The sequence below is a fragment of the Pezoporus flaviventris genome, unplaced genomic scaffold, assembly GCF_033815535.1.
Source record: "Pezoporus flaviventris isolate CSIRO_AGI_PZ_B2104156 unplaced genomic scaffold, CSIRO_AGI_Pfla_v1 ptg000078l, whole genome shotgun sequence".
Classification (NCBI taxonomy): Eukaryota; Metazoa; Chordata; class Aves; order Psittaciformes; family Psittacidae; genus Pezoporus; species Pezoporus flaviventris.
The window spans coordinates 13,983,420-14,000,747 of record NW_026892626.1 but is presented as its reverse complement, the minus strand read 5'-3'; the positions used below and the strand labels follow the sequence as shown (position 1 = coordinate 14,000,747).

Below are 17,328 nucleotides of genomic sequence, written 5' to 3'. Positions count from 1 at the left end.
GATGTAAGGGGTTCGAGTGATTTATTCACAAGCAGTCACATAGGAAAGCAGTGAAGGACTGTTTCACAACCCACAGGAGCAGAGGAGAGGGTGTCTCTCCAGCACCGCAACCTATCTAGGATGCACAGGGCCTCCTAGCCAAGAGCCCCCCTATGCAGCCAGCTCTCAACACCATGACTGCAAGCAGGAGCCTGCTGAGCTATCAGCCTCCACTTGTGCTACCGTAAATACCCACTGATCACACACAGAGGCACAGCCTGGGTTAGAACCATGTGCTGAGCATGGGATCTACCAGAGAAGCAACTCACAAGAGCCATCCCTTGAGCATGTTCCAAACACACCAGGAAAAGCACCATGGCAAGGCTGGGAGCTGGGTAAGGGGGATACACCGGGCTCATCAATGCCTGCCAAACCCCGAGCAGCATCACCTCCTAGAAAACACATTGCTCACCATCAGAATAGGGATACACAGGCAAAATTCCCCAAGGAAAACACTCCACTGAAGATCAATTCAAGCTCCAAAACGCTGACCATAGACCAGGGCAAGTCTGAAACCAGAAAATGCTTTATTGGAAAGGTACAAAAAAACCAGTCACTGCAGCTAAATTTACAGCAATAAATTACGTTGTGGCTGTCAAGAGAAAGTAATGGACACATACACAGGGCTATCTGCCTTACAAACAGGAATCCACATTGCTTGGTATATCAATAATTTATTTTATAATAAAAAAGCAGCACAAAAATAAATATTGAAATGAAATTACTGAATAACCACAGAGGATAGAATGAGCTGGTGATAAAAAACAAAACAAAACCAACTGAAAACAGAAGATGTCTATCATTAAAAAAATGAAAGCAAGTATCCACCATCTACAGAAACACCCCAGCAGACTGAAATACAGACGAAGGAAAACAAATCCACGTTACAAAAGGGTTTAGGTTTTATATCTTTTTTTCTTTTTTTTCTTTCTTTGTTTTTTTTTGTTTTTTTTTTTTTTTTCTTAAATAAAAACAATCATGACAATGAAGTTTAAATGATTTGAGAGAGAAAAAACAAAATGCCACCTTCTCCTCCTCCCCGGGACTGAGCCGTCCAGTAGCCTGGCTTTGGCCCTGCCACAGCTCACCCATCAGCGCCTCATCCCTTCTCCAGTGTCGCCCCGGTCTCCATGGGCAGACAGTGGAGTTGGGCAAGAACAGAGACGCTGACTTGTTTCAAAGGGATCTAGAGCTGCCCTGGAGGGAAAAGGTTCCCCATTCCCAATAGAGAGCACAGCAGACATCCACAAGAACAGAGATGTCCCCCCCGATGCTTCCGTCTTCTCCTGCCTCCCGCCCAGCCCTTGGTACCCACGCTGCGGATGGGGAGCATCCCAAGCAAGGCCAGGCCCATAGGGAGAGGATCCCAGCATTTAAATCCAGAGCTCCCCCCCTGCTCCTCAGCAGCGTGGCAGGGAGGGGATGACACAAATGAAAGAGGGGCAGAGAAGGGAGCCCCAAGCATCCAAACTACTGCAGCGAAGAGACAAGCGAGAGGTACGGCCCGGGGGGATGGCACAGGCTGCAGCCAGCTCCCCACGCCGCGCTGGCCCTGGGTGTCAGGCTTGCAAGTGCAGGACGGAGAGAAAAAAAAAAAACAAACAAGAAAAATCAAAGAAAACAACCCAAAAAAAAATAAAACAAAACGAAGAAAACCACAACAGAAACAAACCGACCCCCAGAGGAATGCAACGCGACAACCCCAAGCTGGAGGGACCCTCCAGGGTGGAGGAGCTGGGTCTCCAACGTGGTCACAACAGCTTTCGGGTCATTCCTCCCTCCACGTTACCTTGCAATTCTGATCCCTCTGTGGAAGTTTTAGCCAGGACATTTCATTCCCCTCCAGGTCACCACCCAGGGAGCCCTGGACTGGCAATTTCTTTTTAATAAAGATTTACAGTATCAAACTTGGAAAAAAAATTAATTTTTTTTCTTTTTTTTTACGAAAAAATCTGTACGATAAAATGTATATAATTATATATTTATATATATATTTCTCTCTCTTTTAAATATTTCCACGTGGTCCTTATGGATATCCAATATGGATTACCTACCATGGCTATGGTATCAACAGCTTTAACAACACCCAGGCCTCTTGTTCTTTAGCGAGTGACCAGAGATTGAAGTGCCTACCAGCACTAAACTAGCAATCACTTGGACAAGCCTTTGGCACCCTTCCTTCCAAGAACTGGAAATAAAAGAAACACTTGGCCACAAGGGAAGTGCCACGTAAAGATATGTTTCTCAACCCATTCCAACAGCAAGAAGACCCCACGGAACCAAGTCTGACCTCCAAGTTCCCCTGGTCTGATTGCCCCGGCGCAGGGCTCAAGAACAGCCAGAGGGTGTTCCTATCTAGCCAGGAATGTTATGGAGCTCTGGAGCTGTTTGAAAGACTGGAAGCATTTGGGCATTTTCAAGTCAACTGGCCTTTTTCATTAGAGTTTTCATTTAAAGCCCCAACAGTGCCAGGAGTCTCCATTTTGCCTGTTTTCAGAGGCACCTGTAAGGTCTGGGAAAGATTCCAATGTCTGTGAGCTGGAGAACATGAGAGGACCAGGAAATGACAGTAACATCTTTCTCTTCCTCAGCTTCTGCTGCGGGAGTCAATAACTGGTACTGATACACAGGGCACCGATCTGCCTGTTCGGAGATAGGGAGGGAGTGGAGGAGAAATGAGGTAACGCTAAGTGTCATCCAAACTCTACGTGTTGGAAAATCACTTTGAAGGAAACTCCCTGCTCCCCTCCATAACACATGGATCTGGCAGGGGTAATGAGCCTTCGGGAAGCGTTTCACTTACACCCTTTCTGGCTCAGTAAGGTCACGGCTGTCGATGTTGAGGACTGAACGAGAACCAAGTCTGAGGTTTCTCTTTTCATTAACCTATTTCACAAAGGACCCTCCTGGGAAATCCAGAGACTCCGATGACAAGGTGAAAAACGAAATAAAATCATAAAAAAAAGGAAAAGCAAGCTAACAACTTCTTCCAAAGACAAGTAGGGCTTCACTAAACGTCTACAAACCTACTGCTATTCAAGGCCTCAAACAACAAGTTATACCGGGTGTCAGCTGCCAGTTCACTGTCCCCTTTGCAACAACGATGGCACTTGATTATTCTCTTTCAGTCCAAAGCACTCGTGAATTCTCCGTGATCTTTGCTTTCTGTTCTGGAGCCCAAATCCTCTAAGCTCTTCTCATCTTTAAACTTCAACCATCTCATTCTCTTCTCACCTGCATGAGAACAGGCATCGTCCGTTCCACAAGTCTCTGACCTGCCTTGCAAAAACTCACAGTCCCTTTTCTTTCCTACTTCAAAAAGGAAAACAAACGAACAACAACAGAACACATGAACACCAACATAGCTATTTTGTTTTTTACAGTGACCTGGAAACATTCATGTTTTCAGCTCCTTTCAGCTTCCCACCTCCTGCCCATTGCCGAGCCAGAAATCCCTCTCCCAAACCACTGCTCAGAGCCATCCAAACAACTTCTCGATCCCAATTCTTCTGTCCCCTACATGCACACTGATTTTCCATCCTGTCCTCTCGGGATAATCCACCCATTGGCAAGAAAAAGCGTCAAGTTTCAGGGTCACGTTCACACAGGTTGCCTGAACACTGAGGGTTGTTCACTGTACTCTTTGGATCCCAACTTCAGCGCCTGACGTGTTCTGGAGAGGAAAAGACTCTTCCAGCTCCCATTCGACCTCCCCACAGCCCTTCTCTGGTCAAAGACTGGCGAGCCCAGCTCTCCAGCTAGGATGTTCATTGCTAACCTGCCAATGCTTTTGTCAAAGAGGAGGCTCTGGAAGCTCCCTCCTCCTGTCTGAATGCTATTGCCCTTTAGTTACACTTCAGTGCTTTAAAAACATCTCTCTGAAATACCTCTGCACAAACCCCTTCTCATAGTGCTGATCCCAGCAGAACTGTCCCACCTTCTCACAGCCAGTTCTGCCTCCACCTGGTAATACTTGCAGCATTTATCCTCCTCATCTCCCCTTCTCCTCCCCTTCACACTGCTCTTCACAGCATTTACTGTGCCTCCTTCCCTTGTCAGCTTCAGGGAATCCAGAAAAAAATAATAAAGCAGCTGCTACTTCAAGACTGCAGATCATTTGGAAGAAATAAACTGCATAAATATACCCAATTCACAGGCACACCTTAGGGAAGGAGCTATCGGGAAACCTGGGCTTGGAAGAAAGGAGGCTGCAATGTAGTTGTGTTTTGTTTTTTTTACAGGCCACACAGGTAATGGGGCATATTAAAATATGCAAAATATATGTATATTCCCATATTTTAACAGCATGGATTGAAAACGAAAGGTTATTCCTAATGGGTGTGGTCAGACCCAAGCATTAGTCTCCATCGTCCTCCTGCTCCCATCCACTCATAGCAGGACGAAATCTAATCCAAAAAGCCTATATCCCTGCCCTCATAGTATCAGGTGGAAGCGGGGAAGATAGGGGGAAAAACCCTTCTTACAGGGAGTAGGATGCCACAATAGGAAACTCTTTTTTCCCATACATTCATCTCACATGATGATTTCTACAGTCCATCTGTTTCCTGGCTCTTGAGCATCATTCACAAAGACTCCGGAGGCTCCTCAGGTATCTTCTCGCAGCTGGAAAGCTGCCCACAGCTGAGAGGGGCTTGGGGGAGGCAGGGGTAAGGAAGAAGCAGATCTTGTTATTTGTTCTGCATTACAGAGCTCAAATCCTGGACACAGGAGGTTGATGGAGCCACCGAGTCCAGACAGAAGCAGCCAGTTAAGTTCCCTTTGTAGGTTTGGGGTGGGGGTTTCGTTTTCTTGTTTTTCTTTTCTTCTCCTATTTTTTGCACTTTTGGAAGAGAATTGTTAAAATGCCAATTCTTGACGTGACCAAGTACTCCGGAACAATGCATAAGAGCCTTATCCCCTCCCTTCTGAAAGGCTGCTAGTTCCCCCCCCACCGAGGGCACTAGGACGCTGCTGAGAATGGCACAGAACTGGATGAGATTTCGGCTGATTTCACGATGGTGATGACACTGGTGGTGGCAACTTTGGTCGGGGTGATGGGCCCTCGCGCCACAGTACGAGCAAAGGTCTGGAGTGCTTCGTACTTGGAGCGCAAGGCATCCAGCTCTAGCTTCATGCTGCTGTTTTCTCTGGCCAGCTTCTCCACCTCTTGCTGCAGCTCAACCCGCTGCCTCTCCAGCTCCTCTTTCTGAGTCACGCGCTTGATGCGGCAGCTGGCAGCGTAGCCCCGGTTCTTCAGCGTGCGCCTCCGCTGCTTCAGACGGATGACCTCCTCTTTGGTGAGACCCCTCAGGTGCTGGTTCAGCTCCCGTACGGACATTGACACGAGTTCATCATCACTCAGCACTGGGGCATTCTCTCCTGACTCCTCCTTTACCTGCAAATACCAACAGCACAGGGGTAGCAGCAACCCTATGTGAATGGATGCTCTGGACAGTAAAAGAGAGACAGGCCACCCCTCAGCAATGGGACAGCCATACCTGGAAAACATCCCCAGAGCACTGCAGAGAGCACATATTCCACTAAAACATCTGCAGAGATCTGAGCGCTGCTTTCTCGTCTGAATTTGGGTAACCCTCTTAAGTCAGAGAAAGCAGCGAGCCTTCCTCACCCAGTGAAAGATGAACAGTAAGATTTCTAAGGAGATAAGTGTTAAGCAGACTGAAGCCTTCTGTATTCCTTTGTCAGGACTCGGAATTCATACTATGAATGCTAAAGATGACACCTCTTCCCAGCATTATGCTGGGACACCGGTGCAGCATCTCAAAAGCAGAATTAGCCACTTATATGCAAGGTTTAACTCAGCATTTGGTGGCTTTTTGCTGAAGACTGCTCATTCAAGTAGTGAACAACCCCCTGCCTGGATCACAGGACCACAGCCTGATTTGGTTCTCCTGCTGCATAGGCCAGACTCTGAAATACATGAGAAAGACACCAAGGCCTTGTGCCTTTTTCTCAAGCAGGTTTGCTGCCACAATTCTTTTAAGAATCATGGAATCATTTAGATTAGAAAGGAGCTTTAAGATCATTTGAGTGCAAAACCTTTAAGACATCATCCTTTTGTCTCTTCAGAGACTGCGGAACATCTGGATTGAAACGCTAGGGCAGGAGAAAAGAACTGTGACAATGCATGTACAACCCATGCATAGACTGCCACTAAGCTGGTATGTCTGAGGGATCTACTGTCCCATGGATGTGAGAGACACCAGCTGAACACATCCTTTCCCCAGTACTTTCCAGTCCCAAGAGGAGAAGGACTTCATTGACAGGCCTGGGAGCACTGGTTTCAGGATGCTGCCAAAACCTGCTAAGTCAAAAGTCTCCTGGATAGCAACGGGGATACCCCTACGCCATCCCAGAGATTTCGGACATCTTTCTGGTATCACCAGTACCCTTCTACCCTAACTTTCCCTGTAGATAGTAGGAAACTGTATGAGCACCTGTTTGTAAGAATCTCTCAGAATAAAAGAGAACAGTCATGCATAACTGATATTGCACGAAGCACGGTTCTGTGACAGCCTCCCCCGCCACCCAGCATCACCCACTCAGCCTTCTTCCCTACCTTTAACGCCTTGTTCGGTTTGGGATTAGTCGTCATAACCTGAGCACAGTCTTCCGGACAAAACTGCTCAGAAATTGCAACTGGAAAAACAAAATAAGATTTTCAGGTTACAATAATGAATGTCAGAGGTGAAGGTAGGAAGAAGACACCCAACGCACGGTGGAAGCCCCCAACTCAACCACCATTAAAAGCAATAACCACACAGTTGTTTAAAACACCTGGATGGATTCAGAGATCAGCTTACCCCATTCAGATACAAGAAAGAGAAATCTGTGTTGACAAGTGCACTGCTTTTTGATGCTGAGACCTCATATTTTGTTATTAACTACACTAAGATTAAGAAGAAAGGACAGGGCAGGGAGGGGGAAGAGTACACCAGCTCCTGTCTGTAAACAGCAGTTAGGCTAACCACCATGCACCACCTTGCAATATGCCACCCCTTCTCAAGGGGAGTGCACAGTGTGGCCTCCCAGGCCCAGTCACTTGCTCACCTCCCTCCAGAGGAATCCCAGACGCTCGGAATGGCCTATTAGGGATTGAATTAAGAGTTACCTCCGCTCATAAAAGGCACTGAAAAGCCACAAGGCAACAACTCCCTTCATTCTTATTTTGATTATTATTAACCCGGCTCAAAATTGAATCAGCAACCCAGAAAGAAGCTGCCTGGTTTGCAACCTGCTTCCAGCGCTGTCCCCACCCAAAGGAGACGCCACCAGAAAACCCAAACAACAGAAACAAAAGCCCCCCCACCCCAATAACAAAGCAAAGGCAGGAGTTTGCCTCTCCCAACGCACCAAGACTGTTGCTTCCCGATCCTCTCAGCGCCAGGCTGCGAGAGCTGACCTGCCTGATGTTTCTAGTGACATGGAGGCATGTCCACCGATAGCGAGACACCGAGACACTGCCCTTCACTCTCACCTTAGCAAGAGACTACACCCCTTCGACCAGCACCTTGCAGAAACCCCACCTGCCCGCACCTCCACCCGAAACCTTCACCCCGTGCTGACGGCAGCACGGAGCTCTGCCTGGTACCTACCGCAAGAGAGGCGACCGCAGCCCTGCCACCATCACAGCCTCTGCCTATGGCTCCCCAGCGGGGAGAGCACAAGGCACCGGACCCCCCCCCCCCCCCGATGCACACCCAAGCGGCACCGCAGAGCGCGCAGCCTGTCTGGCGGGAGTCCTCTTCCCCCCTCCTTCCTTCTCCAGCCCAGCCCAAACCCTCCCCATTTCCACGTCTGCATCGTGTCACACATCCTAATCATTCATGAAAAATCCAGCCAAAGCATCCCAAGCATGATTCCCTTCTGATAGTTGCCATGGTGACCTTGGGAAAGTAGCCAACCCAGAGACAGTCGCCATGGAAACAGAGAAGCCCAAAAGCAATAATGACTTCAGGTCATGTCTGTGCAAAGACATCACGAGGTCGTCGGAGAGTAAACAAACTCATTCATATCTGCAAACAGGGGGCGGCGGGATTTGGGGAGGGGGTAAAGGTGGGGCTGGGGACCAGTGGGAGCCGTGTGGGTAAAGGTGCTGGCTCAGCCTGCGCCGCTGTCACTTGAGCTTTATCGGTCGAGACACCTCATCATCACACGACTTACGTAAAGATCAAGATGAAGAGCAAGGAGGGGGGAGAAAGAAAAAAACCAATCCCCTAAGTGCAAAGCTGCGAGATAATATCCTAGATATTAGGGAGTGTATTTAGGCGCCTTCTCTATTTTTAAGCCCGAGACAGCACAGCTCTCCATGTCTGGAGGAGGGACAAGGACAGCCGCACAGCGCACAAGCCAAGATGCTCCGTGATGAATGGACCACTTACAGCAACTAGTGTGCGCTGCATTTTCTAGAGCATCACCAAGTCCTTCCCTCCTCTCCTTCAGCACCGAACCCCACCCCGGGCACACCTCCAACAGCCCCAGCCTCACCGGGGCTGCAGGGGACCAAGTCCCAGCCTCCATGGGACATGGATGCGCCCGACCCACTGAGTGTTTTGCACGAGGGCTGACCGCAGACAGGATCTCCTTCAGACCCCATTGCGTCCCCTCCACACCGGGCCATGGCCACCCACCCCTACCTCCAGGCCGGAGGCGCAGTCGTAGGCGCTAGCACAGAGGAGGAAGGAAAAAGCTCCTGGTCTCAGCCCAACGGTCCCGGCGAGTTCAGGAGAGCAGAGGCGCTGCCAGTGCGTAGAGGAAACGGCCGGCAGCCCCCTCCCTGCAGCCGCGCAGGCAGTTGGTGCCATAGTTATGCAGTGAGTCACCAGCTGTTTACAGAGTTTGAGAGCTCACATTCCCACAGCATCAGAAACTCTTCCTTCCCTCGGCATCCCCCCCTCCCTCGCCGCCCCCATCCCTACAAGGAAAGGGGCACGCTGCCGGCACTCCGTGCTGCTAAAACCGGAAAAGGAAAGTCAAAAAGGAGGGGGAGGCCGACGGCAGACCCGTCACACCCACCAATTACACAAAAAAAAACCCTTTTGATCCTCACCCAGCACGTCTTCAAAGCACTTTCTACGCCAGCCGATGGAAAAACTGAACAGGGCCGCTTGGCTGCGCCGAGATGGAAAGAAACGTAAAATATCATGGAAAACAAGAGCCGAGGGGTGAGGTCGCCTCCAGTGGGGTCGGTGTGGGGGCTCGCCTGCCACCCCTGCGATGCTCCGGCTCCATGTGACAAAACCCTTATGGTCACCTGTTGCTCCATGTCGTCAAAGCTACATCTCCTGACCCTGCACATTCCTCAGCGGACGGGCTTGTACTGCACGCCCATCTCCACTTGCACCCTGGATGGGCCAGCATCCCTCTGAAATGGACTGGGATCCATCCTATTGCACCAGAGCTGCTGCTGGCACAGAGATGAGCAAGAAGGTTGGGCCCCCTTCACGCAAGGGTGGGAGACTGGGGTCTGCCCTGACCCTAAGGGCAGGATTTGGTAGTGCAAGTGGAAACGCAGGCTCAGGTGCCAGGGTGAGTCTTATCTCTGTACTAGGTGAACCCACAGGCGTGGTCCGGGCTCGAAACCCATACAAGAACACTCACAACCCTCACCAACAGTCCTCCGGGGCCTCAGGCTCCATCTCTCCACCTACGAAATCCTTCCCATCAGGACTCTCTGGGACTCTTCAGCTACCAACTGAAATAAGCACAGGATCTCCCACAGATAGAAGACAAACCCCCCACAACAAAAACCATCCTGCAAACATGCCCTATCCAGCAGAGTTCCCTAAACATGCTGCACAGGGGTCTGCTGGGACCCTGCCTGCGATTTGATTATTAGAACCCTTTTAGTCTTTACCCTATGCCTGCCCTTCTTTTCTTAATTGCGTTTGCTGCATCACGTCTAAAATTAGGAGCTCAGCTTTTTTGGAACAAGGACTGCATTACATCGCTGCTCTGTAAGCGGTACGACACGTTTCAAACGCTACATAAATAAAGCGGCGAGTAGTAATACAACTGTTAAGGGGCAAAGGCTTTTCCAGCGCAGCTCACACTTGTATTTAGGCAAGTGTTTTGACTGTGTGTTACATAAAGCGCCCTTGTAATTCTGCAATAGTTACCCATTGACAGCCTTGCCAACGCCCTCTCCCTCTCTCAGTCGATTCCTCAGCCTCTTGCAGCATCCTCCCAAAAACCTGGAGGTCTCTGGCTGACATCCCAAGCCTGACGGTCTCGGCTTGGACCATCTATAGAGATCGCCATTCCTTCGCTTTGAAAGGGGAGGAGAGCAGAAAGCCTGACTCAGGCAGAGGTGCAGGATGGTGCTTTCCACACCAGGCTTGCAATTAAGGAAGAAAGCATGCCAGAATGAGATTTCAGACTTTCCACGCTACAGGGCTCTCAAAGCACATAGCATATTAAGGAATTACTATCAAGTCACTGCTGACACCCGACAACTGCGGATGAACTCGAACCTTAAAACTCTTTCTACACTGAAAGACAACCCTGGCCAGAACATGAGAGCCTGGCAGGCAGCCCTGCCGGTGTTCAGCTTCCATCCTCAGACACATACAGCAAAGTGAAAACATGCAACCCTCACTTCCAGCCAGGCCAGTGATGACTTCCAGAGGGCAGAAAAACAATGTGAGTTTCAAGCAGCAATGGGGATCTCTGCCACTGAGCACAGTTACACAGAGAATACTTTACTCACTCCCAAATGCAGTGATTTAATCCCCAGGCAGCTATTTTAGTTAAATTTCTCATCTATTCACAAGTTATTCCCAGCTCCAAAGCGCTACCCAAATGGAAGTGCCTACCAAGGATAACATCTGAGCTGACAGGTGAAGGGAACCAGAGATGCTTAAATCTTCGTGGCCATGCCTCTGCTGCTCAGAGGCATGACATGGATTTCCAGCATGTTGCAGCATGGTAGGCAGAGCACCATCCTTCTCCCTATCATTCAAGAAGCCATGCTCCTGCTCTGACAATCTTCACACATCCTGTAAAGCAGACTGACGCTTGTCAGTCATTTGTAATGAGAGCGGGGAGGGACGGGCTGATGGTGTGAATCAGAGAGTAGAAGCATATGCGAGGCAATATATTTGACATGAAGGGAGAGAAGACACAAGGAGGGGGTGAGTCACTGTTTACTGTTCTAGAGGAGCTCCATGCAGCCCTCGCCCAGCTGGCCAGCTTTCCGTTTCCCTTATGGATCGGAACCAGCATCCAACAGCAAAGTGGAGATTCAGGAACCTTCAGAGCACATTTGAGAGCTGCCAGGACACAGCTCTCTGAGGCGCTCTCTGGGGAAGCCTGGACACATATCAGACAGCCTTCAGTGGTTTGGTAAACAACCTAGTTAGATGCTGCAGGGAGCCTATGGCCAGGCAGCAGAGGATACAGCGTGCCAGGAGGGCACGCTTGCGTGTCACCTCAGAAACTCCACCAAGGAGGTGGCTGAAAGGGAAAGGTATGCAGCAGCAAGCCCTGGTACTGACAACCATACAGCACTTTTTCCATCACGTGCTTACAAAACACAGTGACAGAGCTACACCAGAATTATGCCTCAGCATCACCAGCCCAGAGACGCACCTCCCCTGACAGCCAAGCTAAGTCATTGAGCAACAAATAACTTGCTTAGATGCACAGCCGGATCCTAGGGCAGAGCTGTGATTGGGATTCCTAGCTAAACTGCTCCTGGCCCCACGTGCCAGCCATCGAGTTGGACATCTTCATCAGCTGCTAAAAATGGAACAGAGCACATCGCTATTCAGGGTCCTGCAATACTGCGAAGCAGTGTGACTCACTATGTAACCTGTCCCCCTGCTCGTGAGCTTAGTGGAAGGGTAATCACTCTCATTACTGCATCCCCCCCCCCCATTTCTTGTGTGGTTGGTCACAGAGCACTCTATCACTTGCCCAAGTTTGAAGGCAGCCTGAAACAATAGCTCAAGACAGAAGTGGAAACTGCCTGCTCATCTCTACAGGGTGCTGAGCCTGAAACTTCCTGATAATTGAAAGTGCTAGCACCGCTCAAGCACTTCACAGCTGGATGTTTACAGAAATGATCAGTGAGCAAGCTTATCCCACAAACCCCGACTGCCGCGGGGGCCAGCACTCCCAGCTGTCCTTTCTTCACTTCCCAGACATCTCACACAGCTAGAGATTTTCAGTACCAAGTTCTGCAGCGCATTCCACACCATTAATCATCTTCTAAACACTGATGGAAATAAGACCGTATCAAGCTGATCTGTATTTTTCCCTTTCAGGAGGCACACAGCGGTACTGAACTCCTTGCCGCAACAGATTGCCGAGACGGGTGACGGCGCAGAAATGACATAAAACATGACAAAGCACGCTAGCCTTGACAGGCAAACAGAAAGAGAGCTAACACATTGCTGCCTCTGCTTCAGAAACACTTGCGAAGCAGGGCACGAGCCTGGCACAATACAACCAGCAACGTTTAACGCTGCTGTGGCACAAAGCCCTGACGGCTCAGAGCCTGCACAAGCAGGCAGAGTGTCTTGAAGGCGAGAGTCATGTCGTGCCCCAACCTTGCAGCAATCACCCCGTTGCTGCTGGACCCCCATTCAGCACCTCCACCGGGTAGGAGCAGAGTTAACTCGGGTGCCGCGCAGCCGAGTGCGCTGCCATTGGGCAACCATGATGTCCATCACCTCTAGGAAGTGACTGCACGAGGAAGGCTTCTCCAAAGGCAGCACCGTGTACACACGGAAGGAGAAGGGGGAAAACCGGACCGACACGCGCCCGTTTCAGCAGTGAAAGAAAAGCCCCACAAGGTAAATCCATGTGCTGCTAAAACCCCGGCTGGGCTGGGGCACAGCGCTGTGCTTCACCACCGACAGGGCTTGTGAGGACTGAAAGCGCAAGAAAAAGGCGTGCAGCTTTCCCGGGAAACACTTTCCTCTCACCAGTTCCCTCTCCCCACCCTCGGCTGAGCTTCGAGACTATGATAGCAAAGGAGGTGGGTGCCAGGTGAAAGTGAAAATGGAGGCCTTTCCCTTTTCTGTAACAACTTTGCCCAAAGGGGGCTCGTTCCTAATTTGAGACCTCATGGCCTGCTTTCAGCGCAATCTGTAAGAGAAACCCTCCGCGGAGTAGCCCACGAGGGAAGGGAGCGGGCTCTCAGCCCGAGGAAGAGGAGGAGGAAGGAAACAGACCCTGACACACTGAGATCTCGGTTCCCCTCACTCGCGGCCCGTTTGCTTCCCCACGTTATACCACTGCCTTCATAGGGAGCCCGGACGAGGTTCCCCCACCCACCCCATCACTAATTCCCCAAACCGTCCGGCGCCCACCAGACGGTCACACGGCACCCACAATGTCACCGTCCCCTTCCCTCCCACTGCCCCATCCCTGCGTGGCTGCAGAGCACCCCGTTTGCTGACCTTCCCCCCCCCCGCACTGCGCACACACACACCCCCCTCCGACAGGCTCCGGGACCAGCCCGATCCCACCACACTCTTCTCCGCGTTTCATCCCAAACCCAACCCGCGGCTCGCAGCCCAGGGGACCGGGAGCGGTGTCTCCGGGGGCAGAAGGCAGCTCTGCGAGGCCGCCGCCACGCCCGGTGCCCGCCGCACGCCGCCGCCACGCTGCCCGGCACCGGCTGCTCCCTCCGTACTACAAAAGCAGCTATTTTTAGACCCCGGAGCGCGCGGCGTCACAACAGGTTTCCTCATGTATTTTAAGAGCCATTCAAAGGCAGAGGCAGCGCTCTCAGCCTCGAGGGAAGGGGGAACAACAACAACAACAACAACAACCAACAACAACAGGAGGAAAGCAGCGCCCAGGCGCGGCCCCTCCCGAAGGGACCTCGCGGTGCGGCGGCACCCGCCGGGCCCGTCCCGCGGGCGGGACGCTGGGTTGGGGTAGTTGTGCCCGCGGGTTCCGCCGAGCCCCCGCCGCCGCCGCCGCCTCTCCACGGTGCGGCCAAGCCGAGCGCTCCCCCCGGCGCCCCTCTCCCCGCCGGGGCCCACGTGCACGCCGCCCGGCTCGGCCCGGTGCGAGGGGCGGCGGCACCACGTGCCCGGCGCGCTGGTGACTCAGCACTTTTACCTCAGCCGCCCCGCCCGCCGCGCCCAACCGGACCCGACCGGACCGGACCGTGCCCCCCACCTCTCACACACACACACCCACACACCTCCCCCCCGCACACCGCACCTCAGTCAGCGCAGCGCACGGACCAACCCCCCCCTTCCCTCCGCGTCTCCCTTCACATCCCCTCCCAGCTCCAACCGACACCCCCCCCCCCCCAAAACCCCGCCGCGCCCGGGCGGCTCCTCCTCCTCCTCCTCCTCCTCACCTGCGCGCCGGCGGGAAGGCGCGCGCGCGCCCGTGGCGGGTGTCGGCGGCGGGGGGCAGCGGGGCCGGTGGCGGGGGCGCTGCGCGGCTCCCTCCGTCCCTGCCAGCGAGTCCCGCGGACAACAACAAGCGCGGGGCGGCCCCCTCCCCCCCGCCGCGCCGCCGACCAACCAGCGCCCCCGCCGCTTCCGGCATGGCGCGTCACGCCGCGCGTCACCCCGCCAGGCCCCGCCCCGCCGCCGGCGCGTCACCACCCCCGAGGCCACGCCCCCCGTCCCGCCCGGCGCGGTTCATTCATGGGGAAGGGCGCGGGGAGCGGGGTGGAGTGGCAGCGTCACGTGACCACCTCCCAGCACACACGTATCGGGGTGCGCAGCGCCGGGCGCCGTGACCCTGTATATGTGTGTGTGCGCATACGTGTTCGTGTATGTATGTATGTATGTATGTGTGTGTGAATATGTAAATACGTATCTGTGTATATGTATGTGTGTGAATATGTACGTATGTGTGTGTGAATATGCATGTATGTATAAGTGTTTATGTATGTATACGTATGTGTACATGCGTGTATATGTGTGTGTGAATATGTATGTGTGTGTGTAAATATGTATGTGTGTGTGTGAATATGTATGTGTGTGAATATGCATGTATGTATATGTGTGTTTATGGATGTATATGTGTACATGTGTGTATATGTGTGTGTGAATATGTATGTATGTGTGTGTGAATATGCGTGTATGTATATGTGTTTATGGATGTATATGTATGTGTACATGTGTGTATATGTGTGTGTGAATATGTATGTATGTATATGTGTGCATGTATGTATGTCTACACCCCTGTAACCAGGGTGTGCAGCGCCAAGCAGTGTGACCTGGTGTTTTGTGTGTGTATGTATGTATGTATTTGTGCATGTGTGTGAGACCGTGTCTCCCTACAGCCAGGGTGTGCGGCACCAAGCACTGTGACCTGGTGTTTTCTGTGTATGTGTATGTATGTTTATATGTATATATATGTGTGTGTGTGTCCCTGCAACCAGGGTGTGCACCTGACCTGCACACAAGCACCATGACCATGTGTGTATGTGTATGTATGTATGTATGTGTATGTGTGTCCCTGCAACCAGGGTGTGCACCTGACCTGCACACAAGCACCATGACCATGTGTGTATATGTGTATGTATGTATGTATGTGTGCGTGTGTGTCCCTGCAACCAGGGTGTGCACCTGACCTGCACACAAGCACCGTGACCATGTGTGTATGTGTATGTATGTATGTATGTATGTGTGTGTGTGTCCCTGCAACCAGGGTGTGCACCTGACCTGCACACAAGCACCATGACCATGTGTGTATATGTGTATGTATGTATGTATGTGTATGTGTGTCCCTGTAACCAGGGTGCGCACCTGACCTGCACACAAGCACCATGACCATGTGTGTATGTGTATGTATGTATGTATGTATGTGTGTGTCTGTGTCCCTGCAACCAGGGTGTGCACCTGACCTGCACACAAGCACCGTGACCATGTGTGTATGTGTATGTATGTATGTGTATGTGTGTCCCTGTAACCAGGGTGCGCACCTGACCTGCACACAAGCACCATGACCATGTGTGTATATGTGTATGTATGTATGTATGTGTGTGTGTGTGTGTCTCTGCAACCAGGGTGTGCACCTGACCTGCACACAAGCACCATGACCATGTGTGTATGTGTATGTATGTATGTATGTATGTGTGTGTGTGTGTGTCCCTGCAACCAGGGTGTGCACCTGACCTGCACACAAGCACCATGACCATGTGTGTATGTGTATGTATGTATGTATGTATGTGTGTGTCTGTGTCCCTGCAACCAGGGTGTGCACCTGACCTGCACACAAGCACCGTGACCATGTGTGTATGTGTATGTATGTATGTGTGTGTGTGTCCCTGCAACCAGGGTGTGCACCTGCACACAAGCACCATCATCATGTATGTATATGTGTATGTATGTATGTATGTATGTGTATGTCTCCATAAGTGAGTGCCAAGCACTGCAACCCGGTGCGTGTGTCCCCATTCACTCGCCCCCCTAACCGCCAGGCTCCCTCCAGCCCAGACCAGCCCCCGAGCATTCTGCACCCTCACACCAGAGGGCTCATCCTCCCCCTGGCTGGGTCCCAGCACCCGTGAGCACTGCAGCAGGGCCAGATCCTGACCTGGAGCCAGATTCCACACCCAGCTCTTGCTCTTTCCCTGTGCAATTGCGAGAGCTGCTAACACAGCACCTTGACCCCAGCGATCCCAGGCGTGTTGGATCCTGGGAGCATCCAGTAATGATGAAAACACATCCAAAAACACGTAAGAACCCAGTGGTTGCCCAAACCCAGCTGTCTCCATCGAAACTGGGCTCCCTTTCATTTTTCCATGCTCATAACTCTGTTAGAAGGTCTGCGTCTGCTCCATGCAATTTGTGCTTTCCAGCCTCAGGGACAAATAACCTCGTCTGAGGAGCTCTAAGGGCCATACTTGAGGCTTTGAGTAAGATCCTGTCTTTCACTGCTCCCTTTGCACAACCCTGGCTGCAAAACATGGGCAGCCCCACATCTGGCACAGCCCCATGGCTGCATGTGGCAGATGCACCTCCCTGCTGTTAAGAAACCCCTATTTCTTATTGGGACTGGAGTAACGAGGGTGGTTAAAGCTCCCAGGTGGTGGCATGAATCTTCCACCCAGCGTGACTACAGCAGCGTTGGCGTCCACCTCTCCTCGAGCTGCAGATTCTGCCTGAAAACCTGCCCTGGGCGCTGCGACAGGGTGAGCTTGGGGTGGAGGGCAGATTTCAACCATCCCCGTGGTCCCCATTGTTGCCTCTCAGGTTTGTCTCCAGATCTCGTTTATGTCCTGGTGGCTCAGAGAGTCAAGACAAGCAAGGAGCAGGATGGTGGTGGTGGGAGCCTTGGGCCACT

The 17,328-nt window shown here is 51.9% G+C and overlaps 1 protein-coding gene across 3 annotated transcripts; it reads right to left on the bottom strand.

Moving 5' to 3' along the window:
* Positions 1 to 549: 549 nt before the first annotated feature.
* Positions 550 to 14,554, bottom strand: MAFK (MAF bZIP transcription factor K). 3 transcript variants are annotated; one of them, XM_061473927.1, is made up of 3 exons: positions 14,384 to 14,554; positions 6,620 to 6,699; positions 550 to 5,434 (listed from the first exon to the last, which is right to left on the bottom strand). In XM_061473927.1, the coding sequence occupies exons 2-3, from the start codon at positions 6,653 to 6,655 to the stop codon at positions 5,000 to 5,002; spliced, it is 471 nt and encodes a 156-aa protein (XP_061329911.1). In that variant the 5' UTR covers positions 6,656 to 6,699; positions 14,384 to 14,554; the 3' UTR covers positions 550 to 4,999. The 3 variants fall into 3 exon arrangements, with proteins under 3 accessions (XP_061329911.1, XP_061329909.1, XP_061329910.1); XM_061473925.1 differs by lacking the exon at positions 14,384 to 14,554 and adding an exon at positions 8,697 to 8,891; XM_061473926.1 differs by lacking the exon at positions 14,384 to 14,554 and adding an exon at positions 7,656 to 7,755.
* Positions 14,555 to 17,328: the final 2,774 nt, after the last annotated feature.

What these genes read in the sequence shown, in the direction of transcription:
- MAFK (XM_061473927.1), bottom strand. Translation starts at nt 6,655, where the DNA reads ATGACGACTAATCCCAAACCGAACAAGGCGTTAAAG. An exon ending in AACCGAACAAGGCGTTAAAG is followed by an intron (nt 5,435 to 6,619) that starts GTAGGGAAGAAG and finishes TGGTATTTGCAG; the next exon opens with GTAAAGGAGGAGTCAGGAGA.